The 21,290-nt window shown below is 35.6% G+C and overlaps 2 protein-coding genes across 3 annotated transcripts; one reads left to right on the forward strand and one right to left on the reverse strand.

Moving 5' to 3' along the window:
- The first annotated feature begins 1,547 nt into the window (after positions 1-1,547).
- Positions 1,548-20,375, forward strand: LOC138324092 (neurotrypsin-like). 2 transcript variants are annotated; one of them, XM_069269154.1, is made up of 12 exons: positions 1,548-1,684; positions 12,919-13,085; positions 13,948-14,044; positions 14,199-14,267; positions 15,132-15,254; positions 15,742-15,907; positions 16,792-16,899; positions 17,034-17,095; positions 17,401-17,587; positions 18,134-18,408; positions 19,268-19,407; positions 19,958-20,375. In XM_069269154.1, the coding sequence occupies exons 1-12, from the start codon at positions 1,627-1,629 to the stop codon at positions 20,144-20,146; spliced, it is 1,641 nt and encodes a 546-aa protein (XP_069125255.1). In that variant the 5' UTR covers positions 1,548-1,626; the 3' UTR covers positions 20,147-20,375. The 2 variants fall into 2 exon arrangements, with proteins under 2 accessions (XP_069125255.1, XP_069125254.1); XM_069269153.1 differs by lacking the exon at positions 1,548-1,684 and adding an exon at positions 9,957-10,474.
- LOC138324093 (rhodopsin, GQ-coupled-like) lies at positions 1,678-8,739 on the reverse strand. Its single transcript, XM_069269155.1, has 4 exons — positions 8,240-8,739; positions 5,022-5,244; positions 3,618-3,754; positions 1,678-3,214 (listed from the first exon to the last, which is right to left on the reverse strand). The coding sequence occupies exons 1-4, from the start codon at positions 8,247-8,249 to the stop codon at positions 2,103-2,105; spliced, it is 1,482 nt and encodes a 493-aa protein (XP_069125256.1). The 5' UTR covers positions 8,250-8,739; the 3' UTR covers positions 1,678-2,102.
- Positions 20,376-21,290: the final 915 nt, after the last annotated feature.

A 21,290-nucleotide genomic window follows, 5' to 3' on the forward strand; every position in this document is an offset into this window, starting at 1 on the left:
TTGTGTTCTTGTCCTGCTAAAGACTAAAAGCTATTTATAGATCTGTACCTAATCCAGCAAGGCTTCTAATTGGTCCATACTTAGCTCGATCTTTGTTTGCTCAAACGTTCATGATACACAATAAACAATAAAATGGCTCTTAATTCTGCAGACATAGAGGGGAAGCCGTTTATATTTTAATGATTTATTATTATGAAGGATAATTATTTAAAATTTCTTGAAACATTTTTGCAAAGTTAAGCGAAAACAACGTATTTCTATTTTAGCGTAATGAAATTTTAGCGGAACAATTATATTCAAGCAGATTAAAATGATACAAATAACGGCATTTTAACGTATTCATTGCACACAACGGCAATATTATCATCGATAACCCAGAGTTTACTATCACTGTCGTTATATCAAACCCTGAAGTTTGTCTTTTATGCGACATTAGATGAACAGATAGCTTGGTCCTTTAGCATGTATTTGATCAGTAGTTTCCTGGACTGCCACTAGTTTTACTATGACAAAGTCGAAGAGTCTATATTACGACAGTGATAGTAACCACTGGAATATCGAGGATGAGAATGTATATATTGTATCAAAAATAAAAATAATTGTGCCAGCATTTGTCTCACAAGTGCAATGATTAAATCGCTAAACAAATAAGAAATATCAATCAAAGTACATACATAATTTCAAAAATCATAAAAGTATCTAGATGTTTCAGTTAAAATTATCTCCCTTTAATAAATAAACGTGAAAGACTAATGGTATCGCCTTGACGTACACTTCTGAGTGTTTGTGAAAAAAAATAGTTTGACCTCTGTCCATGGCTGTGTTCGTGTATGCGTTTTGACTGGTTTGACTTAGTTGTTTGTTTTTGAATTCATGGTAGACCTGGTGGTTTGATATTGTTTTTGGACGAGCCTTGACAAAGCCCTAATAGATCATACCAAACTCTGCAGGTCCGCCAGGATTTATACTTGAAATTGTTACTTTGAAATATAGGACAACTCATGTGTAATATATTTACTGTATATCATTATAATGAATGTTATATCCGTATGACGGCAATGCACTCCACGTTATCACGCTATTTAAAAGAACAGGTAGTTGTGACTTAAACTCATTCACCCCTGAATTTTCACAATGGACTGGTCTAGTCTTTGATTTAGAATAGTCTATATGTGCCTTCAGGGGTGAATAAGTAAATTGCTTCCTAAATGGTCAAGAAAATGACTGCTATAAATGTGACATTGAATTTGCTAGACACCGTGAAAATAATAATGTTGAAAGGTAATAATATATATTCTCCAAAATTAAATCTCCTTACATATGAGGCTCACACATTATCATCCTCAATATCTCCCATGGTGCATTGCGGTTCCCAATGAACCCTGGCATTGTATCATCCTTGAATCATCCGTTGTTCCAGGAGGAGCTTGCACTGTACATGAAATGACCAAAAAGATCACCTTGGCGTGAACAATTCCACGCATGAAAATACACTGGACTTCAAGACAACCGATGTACGGCTGAAATGAAGTATCAGAGTTTGTGGTAGAAGGAAGTCGGGAGGGGCACATATCACAGTACAACAGTGACGTATGTAGTATTTAGCACAGGTCCGTGTGGATCCTGATGTTACGGCAAAGGATACTCCCTTTTTCCACAAGACCATCATCGCATCTTATATCAGGTAATTTATTTTCAATCCATAGCTCCATTCTCACTATTCCAGGGGTTGCTATCACTGCCGTTATATCCACATTTGGAACATTACATAGCAAAATTAAAGGTCCTGTGTGTGTGAAAACCGATAAGCAAGTCATTTGATGTACAGCAAAAAATTGAATAACAATGCATCGCGTGGGCGTCGCTCTTTCTGCAATAATCAGAGGAAATTTATGATTTGTCAAGTTTTTTTTCTAGTTTTTTTCTCTCTTGAACTGTCTTTTAGTTTTTCTAAAAGAATTATATAATCCTGGGGTGAATATAATTATAGTGAAAGTATCCTCAGTCATATCCAAGATGCCCTGGATCCTGTGATGTGAAAATATATGCCTACTGTCGACACCACTACATCACCTTGGTTTTATCAATTTGAACAAATCTAACTAGTGTACGCTATCCACGACATAAATATCTCCCGGAGGTGCGTTGATAGCTTGCGTTGGCGGGCCTTGCTGAACCCTTGTAGGGATATAAAGTGACTGTAAGTTTGAATTTCTTCTACTGTGACCATCTGTCACGTCAAAGATAGTACCCACATCTACTTTGTAGGCCAGTAAAAACATTGTTGGATAGGAGCCGGATTCGTCGTCAGACCGTGTGATGGACACACTTCTTTTGAAAGACATGTCCCTTTGGCCTCTCATTGGATCTTCTGACGGTTTCCTCTCAGCGAACGTCGTTGTCGTGGAGTCGCTGAAATTGCTGAATACGCTTGAAACGTCACTGTTGACGCTCTCGGTTCGCGTCACGTCCCGCTTAGAGTAGCTTATTGACGCTCTGAAATCAGGCTTGTCTTCTGGTTTGCAACAACAGAACACCCAAGGAGCTTTTCTGTACAGTGCCTTACGGAACTTCGGATGACTCAGGGCGTATATTATCGGATTGTGCATGGCGCTTGTCTTTGCGAGCATCATCGGAAGCTCTGATACCAATGGAGTTATCCAGTGCGCAGGACCAAACTGTCCAATCAAGGCCACAATCGCGTAAGGACTCCATGAAATGGTGAAAAGGCAAGTGACCGCCATGGCAATCTTTGAAATCCTCATTTCTGACCGAGCTCTTTTGTCGTTAGCCTTGATGTCTTCGGCATTTAAGTTCTTTGTGATGGTCATCATCTTCTGATCATGGCGTCGAACCCCGTGGATAATCATAACGTAACAAACCCCAATGATAAACAGAGGCAGAGCGAATCCAAATAGATACAGAACTACAATGTAGGCTCGAGTCCGAGGAGTCTTGGTGAGATAGTCGAATGTACAAGACGTTTGGAATCCCTCGGGGATGTAGGCGCCCCAGCCAAAAAACGGCGGAACGCTCAAAACGATGGAAAAGAGCCAAACGAAGAAGATCATCAGATGAACCTTACTTCTGGTCATGGTCTGAGAGGCCTGCAATGGTCTGGTGATGACGACGTAGCGGTCAATGGAGATGGCGGTCAGTGTGTTGATGGACATCAGACCGAAAACACCTCCAATAAAACCGTACAGCTGGCATGCTGCAATCAGAATCACAGATCAATGAAAACAATCAAATTTATGTGTCACGTATACTGTATTACATGTCATTTTGGTGGTGTAGACATTTTCGTTTATTTCGGCATTCCAAAACAAAAACCAACGGGTTTTTTTAATCATTAATATCGTTCTTACATCGGCTTACCGCGAATATTTCAATCATCGAACTTATTTGAAAGCCGTAAACCACGATATTAAATACTGATGAATAATTCATATTATACAGTACGTATAGGGTACGTTTTCAAACAGACCAATCACTCACCATTACTTCCGGTTTATTTAGTATCAGACTAAAGACTATGAAAATAAGCGGTAAAATAAAACCACCAATAAAATTTTGATCCTTACATTATGCAAAAAAGTAATTTATCATCAACTTACTGACGGATCCAAACATCCATTTCTGATGGAAGGAGGAGACGGTGAGGAGAGGAAATCCATTAAATACCGAGAAAATGAGGTCACTGACCGCCAGATTGACCACGAGCAGGTTAGACGGTGACCGCAAATTTTTGGTGCTGGAATTTTAAACATGGTATAGTTTAATTTTACGAAGAGAAAAAAATCAAGAACTTTATTGTCTTCTCGTTGGTAGAATGGGGAACATTTGTGAGAATTATCACCCCTGATTTATATGATAAACATGTATGATAAACATGTATGATATACATGTAAACATGACCTTGGATATAATAAGTGTAAGAATATCGAACATTTCTTCACCGGAAAACCTAATCACGCCCTAGGTGCGCGTAAGAAAAAAAATAGTTATTGACAAATATAGCAACTACAGCTTTAATTATTTTAAAAAAATGAATATACGACAGTTACATCCGAGGAATTCCGATTGGATACTATTGTCTTATGTAAAACTTTACGGCTTTCCAAATAAAAACAAATATACAGTAAAGGGTTGATGATGGAATGTCAGAAACGTTAACATAACGATACACTTTATCTAATAACACATTCAGACATATCTTAAGTTGATCATTTACTGTCAACATTCTCATTTCAAATTTTGCAGAGAGGATTCAAACTCTGTATTGTATTTCTTGAATGCGTGTTTTTGTAACTATCCATTCCAAACTCTGTGACATTTAATGTTTACAACTAGTATTTGTATAGAGGATTATTGGAACAAATGTCAAACCTTTGCCTTGATTATATCAAGTATAGAAATAATCCGTATGGCCAATGTACGATGATGTGTATAATCGTGTACCAAGGTTTTTCAGGAAGATTTTATTTCATCATTTTTCAATAATTTAAGCATTCTCTGTATGACTGGTATGATTACAAAACTAAGATAAAGACAACTGGACCGCGGTCTTCAATCTTGATTGAGTTTACTTGATAAACTTTGCAAACTAGTAAACAAACTGTACAAGTGGGTGTAACATGTTTATAGAGTAGGGTTACTGCAAAGTGCACGCGTACCAATATAATTGCACTTGCATGCAATACACTGTACTTGCTGATCATGCTAGTTTGGACAATTGGAATTTTGACTTAGTTGCATGCATTTTCAGAAATGTATTTAGAGCATCTTCTCCAATGTACATTTGGCATGTTCTGAAAATAAATCTTGATAAATTGTCTCTAACCTTTGTTTATTGCACACTGACTCAATCATTTTGCCAGCGAACGCAATACGATTACGTGACTACGCAGTGGTGTACAGAATTCTATGAGGGAATCAACCGTGCCCGTCGGGTACGTGAGTAGATTATTAGATAATAAGGATTAACAACAAAATAAAGAAATTAATAAAACACAACTTACTGGCTAAAGATGTAGATGACAACGGAGTTCCCGGTGATGCCCAGTAGACCGACGATAGTGATGTAGATACCAATGACGTAATGCCACTCAGGTGTGACCGGCGGGAACTGGACCCAATGAGGATGGACTGGTATATCATACGATCCATTCCAACCAATCACAGGTGGAAGCGATCCGTTTGAATGTCCACTAACCGTCGTCATTTCCACCGAGGTGGACATATCTAAAACAAGACAATATAAGAAAATATTTAATCAAGGTCACTTTATCACAAATATAACGGAATGCCATCAATGCCGTCATAGTCATCAGAAGCATAGAGTACCGGGAAATGTTACAATGTCGCTACCGTCAGCACTATAATCACTATCAAAATAATGCAACATAAACCAGAACTAGAAATTATTAAACTTCGTCAAAAACAACAGAATCTTTTAAACAGCGCAAAAAAAAAACACCGTTATGTCTCTTAATATCACAAGTATATCTGTTCAGAACACAAAAATGAATGCAGCTATTCAACAATGAAATGACTGTATGAATTTATACCTAAACAATATGACAACAGCTACCAGTGTTCCTAATTGGAATGGCTATATCAATAGTGAACACGAAGAGATACTTATAAGAATTAAACAACACCCATTGCTATCTGTTGTGGCGCATCCTAATTCAGAGCAACTAAATATAGCACGGCATGGACTAGATTCAGCGCAATATTATCAATAAATATTCCGGTATATTCTCTTGGGTTTTTTTCTTCTATGTTGCACTTCATCATTTTTGTATTTCTTTTCGAACGTAATTATCAATATTGAACTCGTCAAAGGGCACATACTCCATTATTGTCAGTTATGCAAGACAATGCAAAGGCGGCATGTGTCCCCACAGCTAGAAAGAATATCTATCTTTGGTTTCGGAGAAGAAATATATTTGCCAGAACGGAAACATGTCAGGATAAAATGTATTTCAATCATAACGATTCTTTCTGGAAAAACAGCTACCTTGTAGCAATGACGGTTTGTTATAAGAGAAACAAAAAAGAAATTTCAATATATTTTGTATCTTCAAGCACTAGGCCGATAAAAGTAGAATCATTTTCTATATTTGGATTTAGAGCAAAATAATTTGCGCCCACGTCATGACATATAACATATTATTATACCTGAAGTGAAAATCCTGCATTCTGATTGGCCGAGAGATATTTGGTATTTTACCCTATCACACGGCAGGTAATATAAGAACAATAGGAAACAATGAACACGTTCGTAGCAACCCCCTAGCAACGGGTGATAGTGTATTTTTGACAGTGTAAAATATTAACCGCCCGAAAAAGATGCGCACTCTTTTCTTTTTTCGACGCCATTTTTGTTTTTTGAAGCGACGCTTCAAAATTTATCTGGAGCTATTTAGTAATAGTTTTGCCAAATTAGTCTGTTTATCAATTTATTTATTTTTCAAATAAAAAACGGAGCTTTCCGTTTACGCTTTTTCGCTTACCGTCCAAGCGCTATATGTTGGTTTTTATGAACCCGTCGGTGATTAGGTGAACGGAAGACATGCGATTTCAAGCGTCTTCGTGACGTTGCTAATGTTGTAAACAGACGATGGGACGAAACCAAAATTCATTGAGATTTACAAAAACGTAAGATTTTAACAAACGCATAAGACAAGACAACAAGAATTTTCATTAAATGCTTATTGTGAGTATTCTTTTTAATAATGCAATGATAGTTAGTGCTACTGAGTAGAGATATGCTATTCTACTACCGACGGTGACTTCGACTTTTGCTAAAATCAGTAAAAATGTTTCAATAGATTGCAAATACTTGAAAACTATTTTCGTTTCTAGACATTTTGTATAATAAAATTAATACTACCTGCATTAGAGGGTGACTTTCACCCGAGGCGAAGCCTCGGGTGACAATGATATCCCCGGGGTGACACCAGGCACTGTCATCCTCTAATGCAGGTAGTAATTATATAATATATCGTTATTCAGCTTCTCATCTAATACCTCATCTTATCTCTAGATACATTTATACAGCACATACATAAAGCGTTATGTTTGAGAATTTAATTACATGGATGCTTAATTACATTAATTTGATTTAATGTTACATGTTGTTGTAAATTACCCGTGGCATTTATTGACTTTTTTTTACAAATTAATCTGTGCTTTGATCTATTTTGATGCAGTAAACAAGAATGTTTGGTTATCAGTAATATCAAAGGTGTTTTCTTGTAAGATAGATAACGTTGATTTACTAATGAAGCGCATACTGAATAGACCACAATGATAGAAACCAACAGAAACGAGTCAGCCTTTTGTGAAAATAGAGCAAACTGTCCATACATGGGTTTCTATTCAAATGTTAAATGTCGCTCTGTTCCTGTCAGTAACTTCCTTCTCGTATCACATAGTACCCTATTTTTTAAAACATGCTTAGCTCATTACAATTTATAGCAGTATCAATTACAATATAACCATTTATATAAACTTTAAAACATATAGTTTGATACTGTAGTGGTATTCTTAAGCTTCATTTAGCTAATGACTTTGAAGTACATGTAGGGCAGAAACCTGTTACAAGTGTAAACCGTATAACCGTCGAAATCAATTAACTATACTTATCTGTTGTATACCTTTATCCTCAATTGTGTAGATTTTATATTTACAAATCATTGTCTGATATAATATAATAACAATGATGTGTCATTCATTTATTCATATCCAATAATATCCGCCAATGGCCTATATTCATCTCGCCAGTCTTACTAACCATTGTCAAAAATAGTAAATAGATCAACTGAAATCGTAACATTTTATGAAAAACATTTGCGACCTTATTTCCTTATTTCCGTATTTAGAAATTTAACCAAGCATTTTTATGTTTTATTATCCATTGAATTAATTTCAATATAATGAAAGACGTTTTACGATTGTAAAATGTTTTACTCTATACGTATAAACATTATTTTCATAAAATTTAACCGGTTTGAATAGCACACGTAAGTAGAAAATACCATTAAGTTTTCTTCAATATGAAGAAAGAATTACTATAGTCTTTGCGTATTAACAAATTTATATAAAATGTGATCGCTACATACTTAACAAATAAGTAAGATGCACCATTAAAATTATTTCAATATAATGTTTTTCATATAAATGCAATCGGTAAAAATCCCCCAAGTAAGTAAAATATGACATTACTTACTGTTATCCATTGCCGTGCTCTTCCATCGGTACCCTGTGTGCGGAGTGATAAGGCGATGATGCTATAATCACGATTTTCATTAGTAAATTACATCCATATAGATCAACATTGTTTTACGCCAGGGTTACATGTGTTGGTTTCTCCTGTAACAAAATCTGTTAATTTAGTCGATATACCATTAACCATATATTTATTTTTACCAGGAAACTGAGATAAAACAAAAATATATGGATGGAACATTTTTATGACCTAGCAGCATGTTTTAATGTTCTAATGACAGCTGTACACATAAACAGTTTTGTTTCAATAAATTTCATTATGGAATCCAAAATGCGCTCATATATTGAGAAATCTATTAAAACTTGATTCATTGCAGTCACTGTGTCAAAATATGGATTTTTCATTACCAGCAATATGTGCATCAAAAGCGATAATAAAAATATTAGAGAATAAGCAATGTCATTGGACTCATTACGAGACAATTCGTCTCCCTAGACATAACTGCGGCGTAACGTCTATTCCAAACTAATTGTGCAACAGTGATAGATTTATTAGATTCGGAATGTAAATACTTACATGTGTGTAGAAATAGGAACTAAAAGTAAACGCAAAAAAAAGTGGGGGGAAAATAATAAAAAGAGAGTGAAAAGAATAAGCACACACTGAGCAACAGTGGTAGAGTTATGATGTTGATATAGAAAATAAAAACAAAGGAAAAACGAAAACACTAAATAAAAAGAAGAATAAAAAGAGAGAAAATAGAAACAGACACTATATACTATATCATAGAGATTAGAGAGTCCTTCGATGTTGTTGCTGACGGAAGAGGGACGTTCGATCCTAACGTAACGACTAACTCGGCGTGTCAACAACTTAGTACTTATTTGTATCAAATTGATTCGCTCTAAAGGTCATAATGATATTTATCACATATTATCCTATTAATCATGAGTTGAATATATTGTCATCTGGCCAAGGAATGACTCGATTGGCTAATGAGGCCCTAATGAGGGTAATGGATTTTGTATCCAGCTTATATCTATATTGTCCTCTGTCAACAGTATTAGATGACATCCTGGCCAATATTCATTTCAGTCACCCTTGATACTCCAGAGGTTACTTTCACTTTCGTTATATCAACATCTGGACTATTTTATAGTAAACCAGAAGGCATTTCAGGAAAAAAGCAGACCAAGGACAGGCCTTCAGAGGCTTCCTTTGAATATTACAGAGAGAGAGAGAGAGAGAGAGCTACGCCCAACTTCAAAACTTTTGATATACACTAAAAGATCAGACCGCACAGATCCTTCAGTTTTACAACGAAATAATATCGATGTGTATGTATTACTACAGTGATAGTAACCTCTGGAATATCGAAGAGGATTAGTTTCAAATTTAAGAACAATGATTTAGCTTCATATCGAGAATGACAGCACACATTATATACTCTTTTCTCATGGTATAAGAATTTTGTTACATGTAATGACATCTTACCTTCGTTCGAAGAAAAATTTATGAAGAATGTAAAAAAAACCATATTAAAGTTGTAACCTATCAACACACACGTAATAAGCATATTACGCTTTATAACGGAGGACAGTCGCCATTTGTTTTTTTGTTCGTCATTATTTTTTTATATCTATTCATCAACACTGTCTTAAAAAGATAAATCACAACCTTGAATTCACAAAAAAGGCTAATGTTTTGATGTAATAATATACATGTAATTCATAAACGGACACAAACAACTTAAAACAACACTAACTTGTTTCAATACACATCGCAAAATCTAGGCGTATATTGTGAGAAAACTTTCGTAATTCAAGAAAACAGGCACACATCTCATCCGGAGAATGACGTCATATTTTCACTGCCCACCCTAAACTTCCCAGGTAGGCGACAATTTCGTGATACTTTTAGCTGATAATAAGACGAAGTAACCGTCGAGGTTTGGGGTTCGTAAAATAGAATCAACATCATGACGTCCCCGTGTCCACATATATCTCTAAGCCTTGAAGCCACCGTCCAAACAAGCCCATTCATCGTCGGTTCACCTAGTTCGCCTTTATCTATACTGGACATGGTCGTAGAACTCCCGTGTGAATTTTTAGAGATTTGACATTTACATCGTTAGACATAAACCCGGTGTTGGAAAGATGTATCGTGTAGTATTCATTGAGATTTTACTGATTTTGTCGATCGTAGGAGGATGTTTTTGTGCTCCCAGAACTGAAGGTAAGATAGCTTATTCCAATATCATATTTTTAAGATGCTCCAACACTGACAGAGAATAAACGACTCTCATTTGAACAATAATTGACGTTAACTCATGTAAATATATGTCTACTTAACACAGAAATGATGATAAAATACTTAACTTTGCTTTTGGTGGATACACATTCAGTACTTCATTCCATAACGGGGATAGTGCCATAAATGTTGTTTTTTTTTTTTTTTTTTTTTTTTGGGGGGGGGGGCAATTAAATATTTTAAATATAATTATTTTTTTTATCTTTAATTAAAATGAGAAGCTCAATTTTTTCAATATTAGTACTGGTTTAAAGTGAGTAACTTTTGTAACTCAAGAAAAAAATTCGTCTGCTCATGTTTTTGATAAAGACAAATCAAGCAATCTTCAGAGGCCAAGCATCCTTGACAATATCAATAACAACCTGATATAGTACCAGTTCAATCAAATTTTTCATAACATTCATCGCTACTTATGATGAAGATTAAGGTCTATAGCAAACTCGTGAAAGTGTTCTTTCGTTTCGAAGTTCGAAAATTTATTAGAAAACAGAATCACATACTCGTGATAGGAACATAAAATAACCACCGATACGGTATATACATCAAAATTGCGCAATCATTTTCAGTCTCAATATTTAAAGATCTACGAGGTATGAAGTACTTTATGATTAACCAATCAGGAGTAATTAGCCAGTTTTATTTTTTCTGTTTCATGCATCAATTAAATTATAATAAGTATTTTTCGTAAACTACCAGTTTTCTATAATTTGTGGTCAGACATTTGCGCTTGATCAGAACAATTTAGGTCTACGTGTTTAGGTCCCGAATTAAATTACGTGAAAATGTTGATTAGCCTATCGTCTTAACAGTTAAGGTCATCTGGAGGTCATCTTTCAATTAAAGGCGAAGAGGATTTCGCAATGGATATACATGTATTTGTTTTTTTTATACTTATTGAAACCATTACTAACAGTATCCAATGTGTTGCAAGTGATACTTGCTTGTTTTTGGAGACTGCGGTACGTTAGATTTATGTTTCCATCATCGTCGAAGACCCACGGGTGATCGCACTACACTACGCTACACTTACCAACGTTAACGATATTAACGTTAGTGTATATATCGCCTGGGTTACCGAGGATGTGTCTCCATGTGATAGAGGAAACTCATTCCAATGTTCAGTGTTATTTGACTTAAGCCTAATGATTATGATACGACACAGAACATTAATCCATATGGAAGGAATTAAACAGACCAGTTCTTAGTTATTTGTCGATCTTGTATTTATAAATGTAAATACATCAAGCTTACTCCCGTTACAACTTATGATGCAGTTTATTTCAATCGGCAGCATCTTATGGCTAATGAACGTAGATTACACCATAATGACATTACAATAAGTGTGAGACTCACTGTGTTTTATATAGTAAAGTAGACAAATAATCAACAAATAAGTTTCGCTACCGTCTTAGTTCCACCTCATAAAATGGAAACAATGGTTATCTGCATGTCAATACTGTAAAACAACTTATTTTCGTGGAGATTTATAGTTTCGCAATTTTATACTTCATTACATTTTAGCGAAGATATAGTTTAGCAATGCTATACTTCATTACATTTTAGTGGAGATATAATTTCGCAATTTTATACTTCATTACATTTTAGCGGAGATATAATTTCGCAATTTACAATACTTCAATACATTTGCGTAGAGATTCATATCGCCCGCGAAATCCACGAAATTTACTCCCACGCGAAAATCCGTTTGTTATCAGTAATCTGTTATATCATAACGGTCAATGGGTGCACCGTAAGTTCCAAACATAGTATATACCATGCTATTCATATCGGTCAGTAAATGCTTGGACACCTACACACTAGTCAAGATAAGAAAATGAAGGTTAAGTGTATTTCTTGGGCTCGGGTTCATTATAAATTAACACTTATATACCTTAAGTAACATAAAGCATAAACAGATTATCTCAAAAATAAGTAAATGGTTATTGCACATGATCTAGTTAGACACGTTTTAAGGAAGATTACTTGTAAAACAACAAACTACTGCATAGTTTTTACCTCGTAGAGAATCCTGTGCGTGTTAATAGCCAGTAAAGTCATGACATTGACCTGCGGTCAATGCCCGGCAACCGATCCACGAGATACATGTACTTCATCACGCGACAGAGGATCAGTGGTTGAGTGTCCACTTGACCACTAGTTTAGTCTATTTGTATTAAATAACTTGTTACACTGCTTCTCGGGTAGTTGTCATCTTTTAACAGGCATACGCTACTTCTAAACATTAATACGCTTTACACGTTATCATTCGTGTCAGTTTTTCCATTGAACAAACCGGTTTTAATTTCGTGAAATTAACTTTGGATATCTCCAGTTTGTATTATTTCACATGTTGTTTACTTTTTTATCAGCATGGAATCGTGTAAGATTGATGGGCGGGGACAGACTCAGTGGACGTCTTGAGATCAAAGTCCGAGGGGTATGGCGTTCTGTCTGTAACAGAGGATGGGACGAGGAAAATTCACTCGTAGCCTGTCGACAGCTTGGGTTTTCAGGTGTTACGACAACACTTTTACAGGTTAATATGATGAACCACTATGTATAGTATGTACATTTACTGTATAATTGCATATATTCGCGAGAGTTATACTTTGGCGAATTCATCCAAATTCACCAAATGTATCAATATTATGGTTTTACATATCAGAGCCTGTCGTGTAAATTACGATTACCAAGACTATGAATATGATTCGCGAAAATTAACTCCCGCGAAAAAGTTTAAATAGTAAATTACGAAATTTTACACCCACGAAGTTTAACCACTGCACAGTAGGTTTCATTTCCGTCCATCATATAATATATCTAAAATGTTATTTGAGACTCCGGTGAGTATCATTTATAATTATACTTAAAGCAGATACGATTGATAAAACTAATTAAAATGAAAGATAGTTCGCCAATATAACAATTTGCGCTATATTCCATTAATGAATCAATATACTGTAAAACGGCTTATTTTCGCCATTACATGTCTTTTACATGATCACGAAATTTTGATCCGTGAAATATTAAGCGTTGGTTGAATTAAATAAATCATATATGCCGTCAAAACCAAATCGCGAAATTTTTGATCTGAAATTGAATTTTCATAATGTTTGGTCCAAAATAACCGGCTACACAGTATCAACGGAATTTTAGTAGGTACAGTAAAACCCCGTTACATCGCCCACTCTGTTTCCCTAGAATTTGGCGGTATATCGAGTTTGGCGGTATATCGGATTTATATCCCATGATAAGCTAATCACTTCGGTGTTGTGCTGAAACAAACTTCTAGCCAGTCTGTGTAGTGTACGGCCACTTCGTATTTTGTAATATGAACAGTTCCAAAAGTTTATATATATAGAGGACCTAATGGTACAAATTAAACAAAAATGTTTCAGAGTAAAGGATTTGAGGAAGGAGCTGGTCATATGATAAATACACGTATGACGTGTCATGGTAACGAGACAAACATTTTACGGTGCCCACGGACAACAGGTAATCTGTCATATTGTCTATAATTGTTTCTGTCGAAAGTGTTTTAAAAAATCGCCTCCGTTTTGATCTTTCATTAATATATCATTTTTTTTATAAAATGTGAGAGTTTAAGTTTCGTACAACCTTGCTCCATGATTTTTTGTTGTTGTTACAGAAAGCTCTTGCACCGAAACTGACATTGTAGTCATCGCATGCCAGGCTCCTGTGTCCTTCAACCAATCTGGTGAGTTCCTATATTTCAAAGGTTGAATTTGTCTACCATGCACTCAGGAGAGTAAACATCCTCGATATTTCAGCGGTTATTACCAATGTCTTTATGTCCACACCATCCCTAGAATATTGCATAGCAAAATTGAAGACTCTGTCAGCGCCAACGGATGAGCAGATAATTTAGTCCTTTGATGTCCATCAAAAGACTCGAATAACGGTACACTATGGTTGACGTTAAGTGTCGCTCTCTCTGTAATCTTAAAAAGAAGTTTATGTTGATCTGTGACTGGTCAGTGTGTTTCTCATTAACTCCTTTCAGTTTAACTATAAGATAGTCCAGGGGTGGTTGTAACGACATTGAAAGTAACCCCTAGAGTATTGAGGATGCTCAGGAGAAACAGAATTTAGTGTCCATTGTTTCCCATCTGATAAAAGCAATGTGATATAGTACTCAATGCATTATCCCCGTTTTAACTAGTGAGTGATATTTTCCATGTATATATATCACTTCTTAGGCGTACTTGAACATAACTAAGTTGATAAATAGTGTATATACAGAAAAAGTATTGTTGGCTCATAAACTTTTGTGTAGGTATGACAAAATAAGCGAAAATGTACATTTTAGGGGAAAATGTCCTTAAGTTTGGGAATATATTTCTGTTACCAAATAGTCAAACCAATATCATTTTCCACAAACTAATTTAATACGTTGAAATATAAGTTTGAAATAAGTTTAATTGAGAAAGAATACTTTAACGTAGTTGAAAATCAGCTACCATTTAATAAACATAAGTTGGTTGGTTATGTCACAATCGTTCCACCTTCATCCAACCCACATGTTTACTTCATGGCGGACGTGCTTTTTATACTATTGTAGTGACCACCAAATGCGGTCCTGTCCAGTTTCTATGTACAGCGACAAACACGTGCATCCCGACCCGGTGGACATGTAACTATGTAGATGATTGTGGGGACCGCTCGGACGAGCAGAATTGTGAACGTGAGTTGTTTAACTTAATTTGTTTGAGCTAAGACTCTGATAGTGGTAAAAATAAGGTTGCCAATTTCATAATAATATTATTTTGTAATGCCGTTTTCTCTAAATTTCGATTTCGAGATACATTGTATAAACATGTTATACCCGTCCCAGATTTTTTTCTTCTAAATCTCTTTGTCTTCATACTGTTTGCTCTTTTTCTTTTTCGTAGTCAATCTTCAGGTTTAAATTGGCTCATGGAAATGTACATTCGGTTGTTAAATTTCGCGGGTGTAAAATTGCGCAGTATACTGTTTGGAATTTATTCACGTGAAATCATTTTCGCGAACTTTCTTTGAAGCCTTTGGTCTAGAGTTTGATATATCAAAATACCCTTTTTGAGAAAAAAATGAATTTTGAATTTTTGCAAATTAGGCTGAATCCGCGTATTAAGCTATAGTAAACCCCTGCAAATATTAGCAACTATAAAGTATAGCATTTATCCTTACAGCTACGACCAGAATACCGCTGGTTACGAACCCGTTTCGCCTGGTAGATGGACAAGGCCCGTGGGAGGGACGACTGGAAGTGAAGTACGCAGATATTTGGGGAACAGTTTGCGATGACGGATTTGACATCATGGCAGCCGACATTGTGTGTCGAGATCTTGGATATGAGTAAGACACTTCTACATACTCTGTACATGCATTTATCTTCAGTACAGTGTAACGGTTTTTTGAATATGGCTTAAAGATGCTCCACTGCTGACAAATGGCATTGTTTTCACTATCAAACGCAGGAGCAGACGATTAAGTATTTTTATTCAGTGACAAAAGTTACTTTCTTTTAGCACAATTGAAAGTTTGAGCTTCTGATTTTATATAAAATTAAAAATATAAAAAAAAAATTAATTGCATCCCGAAATACCATGGCATTATATCTTATATGGAATGTAGTATTGATTGCGCAGGTACCAAAAGCCAAATAAAATATTTTATATTATTTTTTTTGTGTTAATTAGACATGCATATACACAATTAAACACTAATTATTGTTCAAATGATGAGCATCATTTGTGCTCTGTCGGCAGTGGAGCATCTTTGAGCTATTTGGTTATTTTTACTGAATACTACTTTCACCATGATTGACTGTTATCAATAAATATGGTTGAAATATTCCTTCATGTCATAGACGAACGTGCTTTGAGGCACTTCGAATTAATGACAAAAGCTGGGAAGTTTATATCAGCTTTTAGCTTGTTTTCCAGACCCGAATATTCCGTGATCTGTATGTATAGACATCGAAATATGAATAAAAAAAACCTTGTTTAAACTAAACACAAAAGTAGAACGTCGTTCGGTTAACACAGTGGCAAAGCAGTAAATTACTCTAAAAACACTTGTCAAAAAGTATCGCCATTTAGAAATACATATTCATGTACCTACCTTTCCGAAAAGAGTAAAATAAAATATTAAATTCTAAGTATTGTATACATATTTGGAAATACACAATGTGTCATTCTGCATAATGAATAAGCAATGATCATCTGTACTATTTACAGGGGCGCACGTTCTTTGAAAAAGTTTGGAAATGGACATGGTCAGATTTGGCTGGACGAAGTCAACTGTGTTGGCAATGAAATCTCGTCGACAAAATGTCGCAGAAATAAGTATGTATCATGATGTAAATATATTTAACAATGTCTAGATATTTACCATGGTTTCAATTGTTTTGATTTCACGCTATAAGCATTGTCGACTCCATCATAATTATGTGATTAATTTGAATATCTTAATGTTTCAGTTTTGCCGTCAATGACTGCGTACATAGTGAAGACGTTGGTGTCGTCTGCTACCCACATAAAAGTAAGTTTTAATCGCCAGACGCGCGGTTATTCTGTCGTAATGTTTGTTCATATTGATATAATCCTTACTAGATTTACTTTCTTTTACTTTAAGAATATAATTTCCAATCAACCGATTTATATTTCTGTTTCTGGAAGTTCTTTCGGGTTGAGAAGACGTCGCTTCAATGAAGAGTACATATCGAGTTGACTTCTGATTATTAAAAAAATCGAATACAATTTTAATTAATGATGTTATAGAATTCAGTATCAGTGTCAACCAATAACCTTTTTTATTAACCTTTTTCAATCCCCTTTTTGTTTTAGCGTGCGGGACATCAAGCGTTCCATTAACGTCAAGAAAGATCGTTGGTGGTCAGACGGCCAATGCTGGCAGTTGGCCGTGGCAGGCGTCCATACAGATGGTCCTTCCCAGTGGTCAATATGACCATTACTGTGGAGGGACATTGATTCAAGAAGAATGGGTCCTCACAGCGGCTCACTGTTTCGACAAGTATGTACAATTCAGAGGTTTTGAGACTCTAAAACGATGAGGGTACCTACGCTTTATTTGGACGCGAATTTGATAGGAATAATCGACGGTAAATCGTACTTTACCCTCGTCGTTTCGGGTATTCGAAACCTCCGTACTATTTATTTTCCCTTGTACATCAAAATTTAACTTATTAGGCTATTGAATGCCATGTCAAGTTTTAAGAAACATAATAATAGGTAAAAAATATGTCGCTACAGAATTAAATATATACTACTTTTGAATGTAAACCTTATTCACATGAGGTTTATGTTGCATTTATTTTTAAATGTGCATTTAAACTATGCGTGTTGATTTAGAGTGGTTCCTTTTCCTTAGTTCTCTACTATCCGTCAGGATGCGCTACGTTCACTTAGGAAAAACATGTTGATTTTCTGATTGGACAATCTTCATGTCCGTTTTAGCAGACTTCGCTTATTTCAGACGTGCAGCTTCCGTAAGGGAGGTAACTGATTTATTCAGAAGAATGATGATAGGTATTTAAACAGGAACGTCTAACTGTTGTAGGTTGCATAATGTGGACGAATTCCGTGTGGTTCTGGGAGATCACCGTCTGTCTGTAGCCGAAAAACACGAGCAGACGTTCCAGATTAGGAGCGTGACGGTCCATGATGACTATCATCCGGGTCATCACGAACACGACCTGGCCATAGTGAAGCTGGTCGGAGCCGCCAACCTCAGTGACACACACGTCAACACGGCATGTCTGCCGAGAAAATCAACTTCACGTATAAGCAGTGCCGGATACACGTGTTATGCCACCGGTTGGGGAGTCACTGAAGGTATATACCCTGAACCCTCGATAGTCCGGATCGCAGCCTTTACCGTCCACATTGCAAATGTACGGAACCGCCATGTTCTTATGTGTCAATATTTAACGTTACGGTGATCCGCTACCTGACATTTCCGTCCGGATTGTGAGTTTTCCGGACTATTGGCGTCCGGATTATCGGGGTTCATTACGTGTGATTTTGATATATCTTTTTAAGACAGACTTTCTTAGAAACAGAAACTGCCAAAAACTTCCGTCTACAACTATTTCCCGAAGTTATACCCCCTTTTGTGCTAAAGCTCTAACCTTCAAGGGTTTCAGTTTTAGTTGATGTGATTCCGAACAAGTATCGTTTCAAAGCAACATGTCTGAACTATTACGACAGTTCATGAGGCAATGCCAACATAGACAGTAAAATGATGACAAAGTTCAGAGAGAACTTCCCACTATTGGTTATGCATCTCGCTGTTCACACTTTTTATTTATTATATTCCACCAAATCAAGTTCCTACTTTATGCACAGCGGTGATATCATCCTCGATGAGTTTTTATTAATGTCGTCGCAATATCCACCCTTGGCTACGTCATCAACTGAACCACGGGTAATTTTGTCCTTTGATGTACATTAAACGAATAAAATAATGGTACACTGTGTTTGATATTATGGAGTTGAAGTTAATCGTCGCTCTCTGTAATCTTCAAAGGAAGTTTCTGTTGATCTGTAAATAGTCAGTTTTATTTCTCCTGAACTGCCTTAAAGTTTTACTCTATGAGATGATCCGGGGATGGACATGACGTCAGTGAATGTAACTCCTGTATTATCGAGGATGCGATGATACCATTATAACAGGTGTTTACCATTGCAACAGGTACAGGAGACAGAGATTACCTGAGAGAGGTGCGACTACCTATATATCGTAACGCAGCCTGTCGACAGTTCTACGGCACCAAGGTGACTGACAATATGATGTGTGCAGGGTACGACTTCGGCGGCAAGGATAGTTGTAGGGTAAGTACAGATCTAACATTGTACAGCTTATATTCGCGGGGGTTTTACTTACGCTGAATTTGCGGAATCATTTAAATTTGCGAAATTTAATGTCTCGAGAAATTTATCGAAATCGTGTTACACATATTACAGCCTGTCATGTTAATGACGCTTTCAAAGGCTATAAAGATAATTTACGAAAATAAACCCCCAAGAATAAGTACCAAAAAGGAAACTGCGAAATTTTACAATCGCTAAAATTATCAATTGCGCAGTATAAAATCATCGACACATGTTTTTTTTACCCGTATGAAATTACTAAACATATTGAATAAGGATAACTGGTTGATTTTCAAAGTTTCTAAATACAAGTATTATTGTCAGAAAAACCTATACTAGCCTATTTTGCATTTGTTGTTGTTTCTGCAACCAACCGCTTCTTGTGTGATATTCCCACACATTTTAGCAAACTTCCAATTTGTTTTTCTCCATTTGTGATTCAAAGAACTTCGACAACATCATTCAACTAATTTTTTCTGATCAGTATCATAATCAATCTATTTATTACTAGGGAGATTCAGGAGGTCCTCTGGTTTGTAAAGCTTCCGGACATGATGATTGGACACTTGTCGGTGTGACGTCATGGGGCGAGGGTTGTGCGCTTGCACAACACCCTGGAGTATACACGCGCACGAAGAAATATGTTAACTGGATATCAGAATATGTGTTTGGAGGTCGAATTACTCGTACTTATAGATGATAGTGTTTCGTGTTATTCTAGGTCATAAACCTGTTGTCCAGACCACATCTGAGCTGAAACAGGATATGCACAGTTGCAATATCGTGCCGCCATCTTAACATGTGAATCTCAAAAAATAAGCTTTTCTTTTAATGTTCTCCCTAGTGAACATCCCTCCTTAAAACAAACATCTTTTATTTTAGTTTGTCGTTTATCTGTTGTCTATCAATAAAATAAATTATAAAATATGTTTTCGTGCTTTTGTTAAATTCAGTTTCAGACAATTTTACTGTACGTTTGGTTTTACACAAAAAATACACATACGGTAGTGCCTATCTTTGTCTATTAGTCTTCGCCCTACAAAACAACGTAGTAATACAAGATACATACATGGACATTCAAAACAATACACATCTGCACATTTAAATCATAAATAATATCAAGTCAGATAACTCCAACTCAAGTATTTGAAATGATAGATTTCGAATTTTATAAGTTGAAAATCGTTTTTGAAATATGATGTCATGAGAATGAGTTTCAAATTGGATAATAGATTGGTTTTCATTCAATATTTAGTGAGCTTGTCTCTTTTTTTCTCGTTATTACAATATTTTAATGGGATTTAATTTGGCATCAATATTATATAGATAACTTATCGATATCTTACAGTTCCACATTATCCGCCGCCATTGCACTTTAAGTTGGAGAAATAATTTTTTTGCAAAAACGAGCACGATTTTTCTTCATTTACAAGAACGATATTTCTGATGGTGCGCCATTCAGCATCCGTATACCACAAACATTTTCTGATCAAAATAAATGTTGAGGAAATAAACATAACAGTCAACCTGATAACGTTTGCAGATGTATGTGGTGAAATACGTATTCTAATAGGCCAAATTGTCTAAGTATTCGTTCAAACCAATTATTACATTGTCTTGTATAAAACTATAAGAATATAGAAGGGTCAAGTAATGAAGTTACACGGCTTGAAACTTTTTTCGTGGCAATTTATTTTCGCGATTTTCATCAACAGCGAAATTTCGGAAAATGTGACGCACACGAAAATTTCGTGAAAAGTAGTCATTATTCAAAGTGATAATTTGAAAATATTTGTTTAGTCAAACATAGTAACATGATTGAAATATTTTATAAATGGACACAT

The sequence above is a fragment of the Argopecten irradians genome, chromosome 5, assembly GCF_041381155.1.
Source record: "Argopecten irradians isolate NY chromosome 5, Ai_NY, whole genome shotgun sequence".
Classification (NCBI taxonomy): Eukaryota; Metazoa; Mollusca; class Bivalvia; order Pectinida; family Pectinidae; genus Argopecten; species Argopecten irradians.

Excerpts from the sequence above, each read along its gene's own strand:
- LOC138324092 (XM_069269153.1), top strand. The coding sequence starts at position 10,396 with ATGTATCGTGTAGTATTCATTGAGATTTTACTGATTTTGTCGATCGTA. Across the intron at positions 15,908-16,791 it reads TGTCGAGATCTTGGATATGA|GGGCGCACGTTCTTTGAAAA; the intron begins GTAAGACACTTC and ends TACTATTTACAG. Across the intron at positions 17,096-17,400 it reads CGTCTGCTACCCACATAAAA|CGTGCGGGACATCAAGCGTT; the intron begins GTAAGTTTTAAT and ends TTTTTGTTTTAG.
- LOC138324093 (XM_069269155.1), bottom strand. Across the intron at positions 3,755-5,021 it reads GTCATCTACATCTTTAGCCA|CACCAAAAATTTGCGGTCAC; the intron begins GTAAGTTGTGTT and ends TTAAAATTCCAG. Across the intron at positions 3,215-3,617 it reads ATGGATGTTTGGATCCGTCA|CATGCCAGCTGTACGGTTTT; the intron begins GTAAGTTGATGA and ends TTCTGATTGCAG.